The sequence below is a fragment of the Mustela lutreola genome, chromosome 9 (assembly GCF_030435805.1).
Source record: "Mustela lutreola isolate mMusLut2 chromosome 9, mMusLut2.pri, whole genome shotgun sequence".
Taxonomy (NCBI): Eukaryota; Metazoa; Chordata; class Mammalia; order Carnivora; family Mustelidae; genus Mustela; species Mustela lutreola.
In genome coordinates this window covers 124433055-124446490 of record NC_081298.1, presented here as the reverse complement: position 1 = coordinate 124446490, position 13436 = coordinate 124433055, and the positions used below count along the sequence as shown (strand labels likewise).

At 49.4% G+C, this 13436-nt stretch overlaps 2 protein-coding genes across 7 annotated transcripts in view; both read right to left on the bottom strand.

Annotated features, from left to right (window-relative positions):
- Positions 1 to 7002, bottom strand: part of IFT172 (intraflagellar transport 172) — a 34033-nt gene extending 27031 nt beyond the window's left edge. For 2 of the 6 annotated variants that reach the window (XM_059188765.1, XM_059188769.1), the window contains exons 1-9: positions 6731 to 7002; positions 5885 to 5999; positions 3788 to 3931; positions 3455 to 3567; positions 2970 to 3009; positions 2607 to 2672; positions 2316 to 2395; positions 2016 to 2103; positions 760 to 974 (exon numbers count right to left, since the gene is read on the bottom strand). In XM_059188765.1, coding sequence (XP_059044748.1) covers positions 760 to 974; positions 2016 to 2103; positions 2316 to 2395; positions 2607 to 2672; positions 2970 to 3009; positions 3455 to 3567; positions 3788 to 3931; positions 5885 to 5938 — 800 coding nt within the window. In that variant the 5' untranslated portion in view covers positions 5939 to 5999; positions 6731 to 7002. The remainder of the gene's footprint in view (positions 1 to 759; positions 975 to 2015; positions 2104 to 2315; positions 2396 to 2606; positions 2673 to 2969; positions 3010 to 3454; positions 3568 to 3787; positions 3932 to 5884; positions 6000 to 6730) is intronic. The other 4 variants (XM_059188766.1, XM_059188768.1, XM_059188767.1 and 1 more) reach the window with 4 other exon arrangements.
- Positions 7003 to 8103: 1101 nt separating this feature from the next.
- Positions 8104 to 11913, bottom strand: FNDC4 (fibronectin type III domain containing 4). Its single transcript, XM_059188763.1, has 7 exons — positions 11482 to 11913; positions 11145 to 11289; positions 10949 to 11064; positions 10519 to 10723; positions 9982 to 10071; positions 9556 to 9680; positions 8104 to 9382 (listed from the first exon to the last, which is right to left on the bottom strand). The coding sequence occupies exons 2-7, from the start codon at positions 11263 to 11265 to the stop codon at positions 9347 to 9349; spliced, it is 693 nt and encodes a 230-aa protein (XP_059044746.1). The 5' UTR covers positions 11266 to 11289; positions 11482 to 11913; the 3' UTR covers positions 8104 to 9346.
- Between the last annotated feature and the right edge of the window lie 1523 nt (positions 11914 to 13436).

The following is a 13436-nucleotide window of genomic DNA, read 5'->3' as shown; positions in this document are numbered from 1 at the left end:
TCTCATAGGAGAGGACACAAAGGTTCAAAGGAAGGAAGGTGGGAAAATCAAGCCAAAAGTAAAATGGGGTGAGAGCGATAGGAGTGGGGAAAACAAAAGGAGATCATGGCTGGTGAGAAAAATGAGCTGTTAGCAAGGGAGAAAGAAGGAAAAGAAACAGAAAACAGAAGGAAGAGACCCAGATGACATCGAAGGGGATAAAAGGACAGGACTAATAAAGCTGATGTGAGGGGACCGGGGCCCTTTATTTATTTTATTTATTTAATTCACCCTTCCATCATCCATCCCTTCCTTCCTTCCTTCCTTCACCAAACACTTAAGCATACATTATGTACTGGATGCTAATTTAGCCACTGGAGATTTCAAAAAAAAAAACCCCAAAAACGAATAGGCCCTCTTCTCATGGGCATTTCAGTTTAGCCAGTTAACTATAAACACCAAAGTGTAATATCATGCGACAAACACTGAGCCAGTGGTCTGAAAAGAGGCAACGGTAATACAAAGAGAGTGGAGATGAATTCCACTGTGGAGTCCCAGGCAGAGGCACAGAGACACAAAATCCTGGTGTATTGTGGAACTGCCAGAGTCCCAACAGATGGTGGGAGCAGGAAAAGGGAAGTGAGTGAATTAAAACCTGAGGATCTCTTTCAACCTACACTTGCTTTCCAACCATTCTCCCACTCTGGTTGAAAATAAGTGGGCTAGAGCAAGGTGTACACAGGGAAAGTAGGCAGAAGATGCACATGGAAAGGGACCCACCTGTCATAACTTCCCAACACAACAGACTGGCCCCCAGGGCTTGCAGCAGCGGTGGTGAACTCCCGCTCCTGAGGGTCACGGCTGTAATCAAAAGTTTGTAGCACGTGGCCTTCCTTTCCATAGGCTACAATTCTGCGATCACAGCCTGCAGCCACGATGCTGTTGGTTGCCCAAGCCAAGGCATAGGGCGGGCATGGGTGGTTAACCAACTTCCCCTAAGACAGAAGTAAAGGGTTCCAGTCGCTCTGACTCTGAGAGCCTCAGCCAGAGATTATTCCTTTCTAGGAAAAATTTATACCCTGTATAAATCTTCCTCCCAATATTTTCCCACCCCAACACATCCTAATCTGGAGATCTTCACAAACTGTCTTTAGGTTTTATACTCTTACACACATATGTATGGCATACAGACACACGTCTGACATTGTCCGCAAGAGGAAACCTCAAAAGGCTTGTATGTTGAGTTCTTTAGTAAACACCTATAAGGTCCCCAAAGGGACATATCCTACACATTAACTAACACTGGGTAGGTCCACATGGAGCGTACAACTCTTTCTTTACAGAAGAAATAAATTTAATTATTACATGAGTAATTCTTTTTTTAAATCTCTTTTGGCTTCCAATAAAGTACAAATTTCTCTTTCCTGCCTTTAATGTCATATTTTTAGGTTGGAGTCAAAAGGGAAGAAGAGTCTCTAGTTTCAGGGGAGAGTGCTATAGGCTAAGGCTGGATTTCTCCTAGTTTGGAGAAAGTCACCCAGGCAGAAAGGAGTCACTTTATTTTTTTAAGTTTTAGTTATGTAAGTCATTTCTAACCTAATGTGGTGCTCAAACTCACAACCCTGAGATCAAGAGTCACATGATCCACCAACTGAGCCTGCCAGGCCCCCTCTACAAGGAGTTCTTAAGTTATTCAAACAATAGAGAATTACATCAAGTAAAACATAAACATTCCTTTTATCCCCCGCCCTTTCCCTTTTCTCTCTTGAGAATGACTTTTTTTTCTATGAATTTATACATATAAATACACTTTTTACTCAGGTAAAAATAATTTTCATTCTCTCTTACTCTCAGAATCCTATCCCCTTGATTCCTCCTTGCCCACAAATATTAGGCTGTGGCCTCCTGAATGAAAATTCTCTCTGTGGCTGCATCTAAATATGCCCCCGCCAACCACCTCTATCTTAATGTTCAACCTCCCCTAGGAGGGATCTTGGGTTTCTTTACCCCCATCTCACAGCATCCTTTAGTCATACCTGTGACTCTCCAGAGCCTTCATCATCGAAGAAATACCTAACAATGGTGCCATCTGCATGACCAGAGAGAATTCCTTTCCCAGAGGAACTAAACAAGTGAGTGAATTAAAAGGAAGAGGAAGAGGAAGAAAGAGATTACTCTGTCTCACCAAGAAATCACACTTCTATGTCAAACATTACCCTACCTGGGCTCCCTGCTACCAGTCCTCCCCATCTTCCATATTATAGTCTCCCAGCCCCGACATCCCCATCGCTTCTTCCTACGTCTCCAAGCTTGGGATACTGCTCTTCCTTACTCACTTTGTTGTCAGTGATACCACGTAAGAATCTGTCCCATAGATGGTAGATGATTTATTAGTTTTAGTGTTTGCTAAGCGAACCTGAAAATGGGAAAATGGATACAAGTCTGGTTAGGTTCCTTTCAATCCCACCCAGATCCTAAGGAAAGAAAAAGAAATAACAAAAAACTGGTCCTTCCGTTCTCTCCCCCAATATATAACTTGACCCTAAGGGAGACATTTAACTGTATTTCTCTCTCCAGAACCATTATCCCCACCCACAGCCTCTCCTGTGTTTCTCTTCCCCCTTTACCTTCCCTTCAGCCAGTCCAAAAACAATGATGTGCTCTGCTGGCCACTGCAGACAGGTGACAGCACTCTGCAAGGAGGAAATCATGAAAAGGATAATCCTGTCCATGTCACCCAGCGCATTTATAACAAACTGAACCCCCGCCACATGCCACCGCCCCAGTCGCCTACAGCGGAGAAGAGGACACAGCCCGGCTCACGGGGGAAAGCAAGGAGGAGGGGCAGCCACGCAGCACCATCCTCCATCCTCTCAGCTGGAAAGGTCAGATGGACAAGTGAAAAATGCAACTTCCGGTTACATTTACAGGTAGCTATATTGATATATGTTTGCTCATCCAAATCTCCCCGAGACAGGTCTGAACTTTACCGTCTGGATGAATTTGTTACAGATGACTTTCTTGTCACCCCTGCCAAATAAAAGGAGGGAAAACACATTAAAAACACTTTCATAAAGAAAGTGCCACACATGATGCTGGGGGAAGGGAAGAAAGACCTGATACGTTCCCTGCTCCCCCTAATGTTGCCTTCTATTCCATAGGAGCTTAAAATGGAACATAATGGAGGCATAAAATGGAGCCCGAGCAGTTTTAGAACAGGAACAAAGATGCTGTGTCACCAAGGGCTCCCATCACAGGTCCTCATGCTGACCTTAGGCTGATTCCCCCAGGGATGGGATCTCACAACACGAGGCAGGCACAGATAGGGAATCAGCAACAGACTCGGGAAGGCCTTTGCTCTCCACGTCCCAGCCTGGACCATCACCTTCTCTTCTCCCCTTTCCCCAGTGAGACATTTCTTCCTGCCTTCCCCTTCTTTTCCAGGTCACCCCCACCTCCCAGTCTCTATCCTCACCAGTCTTCACCAATCTTGTACACATAGATGATGTTGTCGGTCTGTCCTATGGCAATTTTAGTGGAATCAGGAGAAAAAGCCATGCCCTTCACCATATAGCTCTTCCTGCCATACTAAGAGTTAAAAAAGGAAAAGAAAAAAAGTCATGAGTACACATGGTAGAGAAAAGAGAAGAAAAGGTGTTTGTGTGACTGCATTGAGCGTCAGGGATTTATCCTGAGAAAAGACGGGGCAGGCCATTTCCTAGGCAGATGGCTGGGGAAGTTAGTTAGGAAGTTTTCTAGATTCCTAAGACCCCATGAGCAGGTTAAGGACACACAGTACTCTCTTCACCTTCATGTCAGCTGGTTTGGTGGAGAATTTATCTCTCCGCTCCCCATGTTCATCGTAGAGCAACACCACTCGGTCCACTGTGCAGACGGCAAACTTGGCATTGTTCTGGGACCAAGCCATGCAGGTCACCTTTGCAGCTCCATCCTGCAGAGGCAGAGGGGGCAAAAATAAGCCCAGCTGTTCGTCTAGAGTGACAAAAGCATTTCTAGTTCCTTTAGCTCTACTGTGACTTTGGTCAATTCTCCACATCATAGTCCTTAAAACAAAAGATGCATCCTGATCTCCAAGGCTATAGAACCCTGGCCCAGGAGAACAAGGTGCTTTAGAAACCCATAATGCAAATACACTTCGAGGTGACACGCAGAATCAACTCTACCAATGCACCCCTGCGATGGCCTTGCTCCTTCATAGCTCAACTGAAATAAAATTTTTTTTTTAAAGATTTTATTTATTTACTTGAGAGAGAGACAGTGAGAGAGAGCATGAATGAGGAGAAGGTCAGAGAGAGAAGCAGACTCCCCATGGAGCTGGGAGTCCAATGCGGGACTCGATCCCGGGACTCCAGGATCATGACCTGAGTCGAAGGCAGTCGTCCAACCAACTGAGCCACCCAGGCGTCCCACAACTGAAATAAATTTAATTGGTCTGATAAGTTTTTTTTTTTTAATAGGTTCTGGTCTTCAGCCATTCATTCAATATATACATATTTTTTTCATTTAATATTATTATTTAAAGGTTTTATTTATTTATTTGACACAGAGACAGCAAGAGAGGGAACACAAGCAGGGGGAGCGAGAGAGGGAGAAGCAGGCTTCCCAGTAAGCAGGGAGCCCAATGTGGGGTTCAATCCCACGACCCTGGATCATGTCCCAGCTGAAGACACTTCATGAGTTAGCCACCCAGGCACTCCTCATTCAGTATTTTTTGAATACCTTACTGAGAAAGGCATGTAGCCCGGGGCTGAGAGGAAGAAAAAGAGCAAAATACGGTCCCTGCCCCCAGGCTAATAACATGGTGCAAAACAGGAAAAATCCCATTAAAGAGGCATGTACAAAGCACGATGATAGTTTGGGGAAGCCTGAAATCCTTGTATGTTTAAATGACCAACGTTAAGGTTTGAAGAATTGGATGCAGTTAAATGGGGGAAGTTATCTGAAGTAGAAGGAATGATACGAGCAAAGGCAAATCTCATTAAGAGACAGTAATTTAATTTAGCTGAAACGATCTTGCAAATAGAACAGAGGCGGCAAGGCAGGAAAAACAGTGAGGCCAGCGCAAAAAGACTTTGAAATCTGGCCAAGGAGTTTGGGCTCATTTGGTAGGAAAAAGACAGTGGAGATTCTGGAATGGGGAGTAAGACACTCAGAGTTGAGATTTAGGATGAAAATGCCACATGTAGTTTTGTTTTTTTTTTTTAAATCCCCCCCCCCCAAAACTATACACTGCTCAGAAGTCCAGTTTTGAAGTGATCATCTCAATTGTGGATTATTCCCTTCCACATCTGTCTACCACCTGGTCCTCAAAGGTTCTGCACTAAGGACCTCCTTCCTTGAAATAAAACATTTAGCTTCTGCTCCAATTGTGTGATTAATTTCTTGGGTTCCAGAGCTCTGGTTTGAAACTTTGTTACTTGTCACTCCTAAACCACCTACCTCCAAAGTCCCAGGTTTAAAAGGCCTTTTTTTCCCCCCTCCCCTCCATCAAAATCCTCAGAGTCAGAAAATAGCCTCACCACCACCTTTACCCCCCCATCCACCGCTTGATTAAATTAGGTTTGAAGGGCTGAGGGTTCCTCATTTTCCTTGCTCATCATCTTCCTTCATCATTTTGCCAATCCTGGGCCTTTGCCCTACCCTGCATCATGACATCTTATTTTGAAAGACTGAAGGGGATTTTCACTTCCAATTACTCCATTAGGGTAAAGGAATTTTTAAATTACAATTTTGGGGGCAGTTTCCTGAGCAATGAGCACTTCTCTCTTTTGTTCTAATTTCCCTCTATTCTCCTAATACCACATTCGCTGTGAAGCCTTCCTCATTCCTCACAGCACTGCCTGAGGATTCAATGGGGACCGGGAGTAGAATAATAAAAACTAACCCTTAACAAGATCTTTCCATAGACTAGGCAGTTTGATAAATGCTCAATATGCATTGTCCTTTTACTTCATAACGCTGAGACAGAGATGATTATGCATATTTTACAGATGGGGAACCTGATTTCAGAAAAGTTAAGTAATTTGCTCAAGTTTACATACACAGTTCGTAAGGGGGTGGAACCAAGATTTATATCCCCGTATGTCTGACTCCACAAACCACAATCCTAACTCCTTAAATTATGCTGTCTTGCTACATAGGAAACATTCGCTTATGGCAGATACTATCATTAGCTTTGTATGAGCCTATCCTTTGAATTTTGAATGTTCTCTCTCGTCTATCAGATTCTACAGGGATTTTTAGTTCGCGAAGGCTTTTGCAAACTCTTCCTCCAAACTCCCTCAGGTTGCTATTATTGTTACTCCCATTTTCCCAATGAAGCCGCTGGGTGGGCGCTCAGAGACTGTATGCCGAGGGCTTCAGGTCAGCGGGATTGGACCATTTATTGAAAGTGCAGCTGGCACTAGGACTTGAGTGCTGGTCTCCTAGCTCCAAAACCCAGCCTCTCTTCAGCATGGTTCCTCTCCCGGTGCCCAGCCTTTTCCGAATCTGAGATCTTCATCATCAGAACGAACGTGAGGTCTTCCGCACTCCGTCTTGGGGGCTTTTACCTAAAGCGCTCGTTTATCCGGGCGCAGACATAGGTTCGCTGTTTCCATGTGCGCCCAGCACGGGGCCTCGTACACAACTGATGTCAAAGGAAACGGACGAAAGCTACCGCGGTTAGCGGTCCGTCCTGCTACTGCACACTACCGACCGAGCAGAGATTCCGCATACAGTAGGCGCTCACCATCGTGAGATTTCAGTTCCCCCACTTCTCTGGGAACGTTAAGGCTGGCGGGGGAGGGAAGAGGCACGCAACTCCTCACCTGAGGGCTCAGCAGGGTCCTCAGGTGCTTCAACTGCATGACGAACACCTGTCTCTCCAATGCCACCAGTCAGCGACAACTCCCCTCGTTACCTGGACAACCCGCCACGCAGCCGCAGCGACTGGTGCTGACGCAGACGCGACTACAGCGCGACACACTTCGCAAGGTCACCACGTAGCTTCGCTGTGAAGCAAACAGAACGTGCGCAGGCGCAGTGAGGTCTAGGGCGGGACCCCTACAGGACTCGAGTCCTCTCTTCAACCAATCCTGTCGTCGCTTGCAAACTCAAGCTCAAGCCACGCCCACAAGCCCTCCGCAAACTCTAGGTCCTACGTAATCGCGGTCTTTCTCCCGCCGGGATTGTGAGTAAAGTGTGGCTGAACACTTCTTTTAATCCTTACAACCCTGGAGGAAGGCAAGGCGGTTGCTTTCATACGTTTTGCAGCAGCCCGGATTGAACCCAAATAGGCTCTATGATGTGCACAGTATATCACAAGGCTAATAATGATAGCTAACCGAATACTCAGGATGCGTCTGCAAGGTACTGTGCAAAAGGTTGTAGATGCATTATCTCACTTAATCTCAAAGACATTTTTTGAAGGGGATGGCATTATTAGTTCCATTTTACATGCCAGGAGACTCGGGATTAGAGGGGTCACTTAACAAACTAAAAGTAAAGGATGTAACTCGGATTCAACCCAGAGCTGATGCATTTAAACAGCCTTTATATTCTGAACTTCTAGCCCCCTATATCTATGCCATGCTTCTATACCCCGTGCCACTTCCATCCCAAGAGATGAGGTGTCCAGAGTCCGCGATGTGAATGTTTCCAGCCCCAGAACTGGGTAGCAGTGGACCGAAGATCTGCTGCCCAGATCTGGATGCTTTTGTGGTTCAAGGCAGAGGGCAAATGAGAACTTGGCTTATCTGATAGAGTAAAGTTAAGTCTTGTGATACCTGGGGTTGGAGCTTGATTAAGTAGAAAGGATAATGACTTCTTGATCTGTTTGGATTGGGGTCCCTTTCAGAATTACTGGTCTAAATTCTTGGAACATGCCAGAGAGACTGAGATGCAGAAAAGGAGCGTTCCTACTCCTCTGGAAAGATCCAAAGTTGAGAAGACCTGTAATTCTCCAGAGAGTATAGCATATGAAGTCCAGATACTGGGTTCTGCAGCTTTTCCCCCACAGTGGTATTTCTCTCACTGGCACCATCCCCCCCACCCTTGGAATTTAGGAAACAGTAGAGGAAACCCTCTATTTTCACAGGAAGGAAGTAGCCCCAGAGCCCAAAGTAGAAGTCTTTTGACAGGGGAGTTCCAACCCCTCAGTTTTATTTCCATAATCCTCCTCTGGATATAGTGGCAGAGAGTGAATATAAACTCATTTACACTTTACAGTTATTATTGACTTTGACCGAATCAGCGAAACAGAGGCAGAGAGAAACAAAAGGAAAAGTGAGTGTGGGGAAGACTAGGAGTACAGGAGTGCACAGGATAGGAGCACGTGGCACTGAAGGATCAATTAGCGGAGCTGCTCTTTCATTTGTCCAAAAAAACCGTTCAGTCCTTTTCTGGAAATTAACTCGAGGTTGATGGAGGAGTCAGAGGAATCAATGGCGAAAAGCTTGGGTGTCAATGTGGTCATTGAACTTAAAAACGTTACCGGCGCCTCTCATGTGGTATGACCTCGTTTCCACGGATGCAGGAGAATTTATATCCCCCACCCCGTTCTTTTCCTTCTCCCCCGTTCTCACTGAACAAAACAAAAGGAACTAGGGCTCTAGTTTTCTACACCCATTTCTGTCCTCTCCCCACCCATTCCAGGCTATAGAATCAAAACAAACACCTTAAAGCAATGAGAGTGCTCCTGTCAAGTTGGTAGTGGTGTGAGAGGCCCTTGTGGTCAGGGGAGAGACAGTGGGGAAGTGTCTTCAGCTCTCTGTACAGCATCCCAAACAGTCATCTCCAGTTTGTCCAAGAACATTTATTGGAAAAATGTCCAAGGGGTCACCAGCAGCTGGGGGGCTACCAGGTGAGAGGGGGAGCACCTGAGGCTCCGTGGAAGACATTGGAGTAGTGCAGTGCAGCTTCTGCCTCCAGACCCAGACAATTCCTTTGAGTTGCTGGGGGAGGGGGAGTACCCAAAGAACCCTCCCCCTTTGAGACCCAGAGGCAAGATGTGAGGGCAGCTGGGGATGCCGAGAGTCCTGATGCAGGTGCAATGGGGGCCCATCTGGGACCTAGTGGGATACAGTTGAACAAGTGTCTGTCCCCCGGACCCGGGGGATGGAAGGACATATCCCATCTGATAGCCATTCCCCAGGTCCAGGGGCACAGACCCCAAGAGACCTACCTTCTGGCCCTGCTGACAGTGGAAAGAGGATGGGCACCAGGCCTGAGATTGTGGGAGTGTCATTACCCTCTAGGAGATTACGGGATCCTTCAGTCTTGGGCAGATCACCAACTGAGGCTCTCCCTGACCCTGTCCCCATCCCCAGGGTGTTAGTGCATCTGTTTTCGAGTTCGGTTTCTTCACTCATACATCAATGGTGTTGATGGATGGTGACTTTTTCTGTAAAAAAAAAAAAAGGCTTGAGTCTCTCATGTCAGGAAGGTAAGAGCCTCCTCTATCCCAAATATCCATTTCCCCTCTCTTCCTGCCCCTCTTTGGCCTTCTCCCTTTCCCTGACTGCTTCTAGAAGCAAAATCACCCTTCCCTCCCTCGCCGGCCCCACATCACATCACCTGTCTCGTCCCCACCGGCCTTCCCTGAGGACTCTGTTCCGGCCCCTTCCCCTTCTCCTTGGGGTTGTTGTTGGAGTCGTTGTCCTTGATGATATCATACTGACGGCAGAAGAGCCCAATGACAGCTGAAACACAACAATACAATCTGCACCTTTATCTTGATCTCCCCACTCACAGCCTTGAAGGGCAGTGAGATACCCACATGATTTCTAGAAAAATCTGAGAAGAAAACCCTTGAATTTCTGGTGCTCATATGCGAGCACCACGCTCTTAGCCTTCATCTCCTCAAACTTCTGCTCACCCCCAACTAAGCATCTCCCCGCTGCATTTCCCTCCCTGCCTTTTCTCCTGAGCCTTCACCACCTCCCACCTTCACTGAGCCCCCACTCCCCCAATCCTTGGTCCCCCGTGCAGCTGCTCACTCACCGGCCCACATGAGCAACACCACCACAATGATAACCACTTCCCCTGTCTGTAATGGTCGCTCTCCCTCCAGACCCTCCACTGTGATGTCACCTGAGAAGAAAAAGATAGACTCCAGGTTATGGGGAGCGGCCACAGAGCTCTTCTATGCAGACCCGTAAGGATGGAGAGGTCTGGGACCAGGGTTGCCCCTGAGAGCCCCTCTCTAGGAAGCTGTTGGTGGACAGGTAGGTAGAGACCAAAAAAGCAGGACTGTTGTGGGCAAGTATTCACGCAGATTGCGGCGGCTGGGAACAGAGGGTGGGGAAAAGGAAGCTTGAAAGCCCTTCTCCCAAACGATTCATTATCAGCCTGTTTATACCCAGTCCCCTGCCAACCTTTTCCTTTCGTTTCTTGGCAGTATGATGAATTAAGTCATCCTTTTATTCATCTAAGCTACACTGTGGCTTGTTTGGGGGAAAGTAAACAAGAGGCTGAAGGGCAGGTAAAAAGCCAGAGAATCCAAAGCTTTCAGGAGTGGAGGATAGCTGAGCCTCTCACCTGGGCTTGAGCTATTGGAGGGTAGCCGGTCAGAACCCTTGAGAGTTCGGAAGTGCACCCGAGGCCCTGGGGGGCTCTCTCCCCGAAGGCCGATGCTCCGCACCTGCACGGTGTAGTCGCTATCTTCAGCTAGTCCCCAGAGGGCACAGGCCCTGGTGGTGGTGTTCACCTCCCGGATCACACGCTGCCCAGGGCCATTCTGTCGCTGCGGGAAGATGATGGGACAGGAGGGTGGTCTCACACCAGTCCCAGGACTCAAACATCCAAGCACTCCACGGAGTAGGATGACAAGGGCAGCTTGAGCCAGGGGACACCAGCTCCCAGATTCCCCCACCACGGGGAGGGGAGCTTTGGTCCCCAGTGGGGGTAACAGAAGGAGGGCTCAGAGTTCCAAGGACACAGGCTAAGGGAGCAGAAGGGTGATTCGTACTTGCTGGGAAATGGAGTAGCCAATGACGATGTTGCCTTCTGGGACGTCCCAGGACACAGTGGCCGAGTTGGCTCTGAGGTGAGTGACTGTCACATTCACAGGAGAGGGAGGCCGGTCTGTTGGGTGCCAGAGTGAATAGGTTAACAGGTCCTATGTACGGACTAGCTCTGTTCGACCCCACTACCCCTTTACTCACCTGCTCGCACAAAGCCCAGGTCACAACTGACCAGCAGGAGGACCGTAGGGCTTAAATATGGGGAGAGGGGCATCAGCGAAGCCATGGTCCCCACCGAGTCCGCTGTGAGGCACTGGGGCATCCGCTTGACATCCAGGCGGGGCTCCTGGAGGTGGCAGGAGTTGTTGGGGGCTGGGGGGTGGTGTCCAGAACTGCCCAGAATGCACGCGTGGCAGCAGCTTTCTCGGGCTCTCCACCGCCCACAGCAGCCCCGGATCCCCCGGTTCTCCCCACTCCTTCCCCGCCCCCGCATCGCCCCGGCGTCCCCAGTGCGCCGCTCTGCCGGGCCCACACCCACCTCCGCCGGTTCTCGCGGTCGGTCAGGCCTCGGGGGGCTGCTCGGTGCCCAGAGGGCGGCCCATCGCCCGGCTCCGCGGCGCTGCCCCTACCCCATCCCGACGCGGGCCCGGCGCGGCGGGCAGCGCGGAACCGAGCTGCGGGCAGAGGGCAGGTGGAGGCGCAGCGGGAGCGGGCCGCGGGGCTGCGGGGGACCCCAGAGCTCGGACGGGCCACGTAGTCTGTCCCTGAGCGGGGGGCGGTGCCGGCGCGGCCTGGCCGCTGGCCGGAGTCCAGGTGCGGGAGGCAGTGCGGCTGCTCCGCCGGCCCCTGCAGCGGGATGTGACCGTCCCGGCTAGCTAGCCGCCGCCTTCTGCAGAGCTGGCCCCGCTCGCTCCGCCGCAGCCGAACCGGGACGTGCCGGCCCGCCCCGCCCCGCCGGGGTTCTCGCCGCCGTCATCCCCCTCACCCCCCCTCCCCCGACCCCGTTCTCCCGGGGCTCCTCCCACGACCCTCCCATTGGCGGCCTCCCGGGTCCCCTTGCCTCAGATCCCGGCTCTGTCCGAGGCTCTGTCCGTAGGGAGAGGCGCAGGTGCGAGGGTCTCCGGCTCCCGGGAGGGCCCCTCCCTGCCCGGGTGGAATTAGCCAAGTTGGGAGGAGGAGGAATCCCACTTCCCCTGCTGGAGGGGACAGAGTGGCGAGATAATTGATCTAAAATCTCCACTTGTAGACTGCGTCAGCTTTTAAATCTCTTCCCCATTCATAATCTGATATTGGTTCTCGTTGCTCTCATTCATTCTTTATTAAACAAATATTGTTCCCGTGTCTGGGCACGGGAAGAGCTGGAGTCCAGCGGTTAAGACAGCAGGCTGGGTTTATAGCGGCGGAAGTCTAAAGAGTAGCAACCTATGGTTTTTAGCTCTTCTTCCTGCCTGGTGTGCAGAAATTGGTCGTCTAAGTGTCAGGTTTCCTAAAATCAGAGCGTCCAGAACCTCATAGGGCTGTTGGCAGAATCCAGTGAGATAATGTTGGGGAATGTCTTTATAAATATTATGACACTGTGTGAGCGAGGGATTATCATGAATTTGCACCAGCGTGTTAGTTACTTCATTCGTTTAACAAACATAAATCCTTAAATTATTTCATGAGATCTGGAGTAACAACCTGGTGTGAGTCCCCTTTCTGTCAACTGTGTGATCTTCAGCAACGACCTAACTTCTCTGAGCCTCTGCTTTACCATCTGCAAAACGAGGGTGTCAGTGTGGTCTCCTTAGTGGGAATGCACCCAGTGAGATACTGCATGTGAAAAGTGCATTGTTCAGTGTAAATAAATGTTGGCTCATGTTATATTTAGGGCAGATACTTTGGTTTCTAATTCTCATTACAACATTTCTATTTCCGTGGCACTTTTTTCCTGTAATATTCAGTTCAGCGTGTATCCCCCTGGGGCTCCAAAGCTTCTGTTACCTTCCTTCTGAGATGAAAGAGTGAAATGGAGCAAGAGGGGCCCGGAGTACTGTGTGTTCTGGACATGTGATCAAGCCACGGCTCAGGTCCTCTGCCTCTGCTGTCCCTGAGGACCCTGATCTCTGGCCTCCTGTTGCATCCTGGTCCCAGAAGAATCCTCTGCTCAGGGATTCTCATTGTCCTGGGACTGAGTATTACCCTGCACTTCTGAGCTCCAGGCCCTCCTGGAAGAGGTCATTGTGTCCAAAGGTTAAGAGTAATGAACCTCAGGTTTCCCCTTCATGGGGCAAAGCAGAGGCTGGGTAGTGTGCATGCATGCAAAGAGGGACCCCTGGAGCTTCCCTGGGGTGCCCAGAGGGCTGGGGGCCAACTGATCAGGAAAGGGTGTGGGGAGAGATACTCAGAGGGGGCAGTGCTCGGAGAGGCCAGGGTACCTGAGTTAATCATCACTGTGGCTCAGATAAGGCCCCGCCAGCTAGAAGCAGAGTTAGCGTGACAGAATGGTTTGTG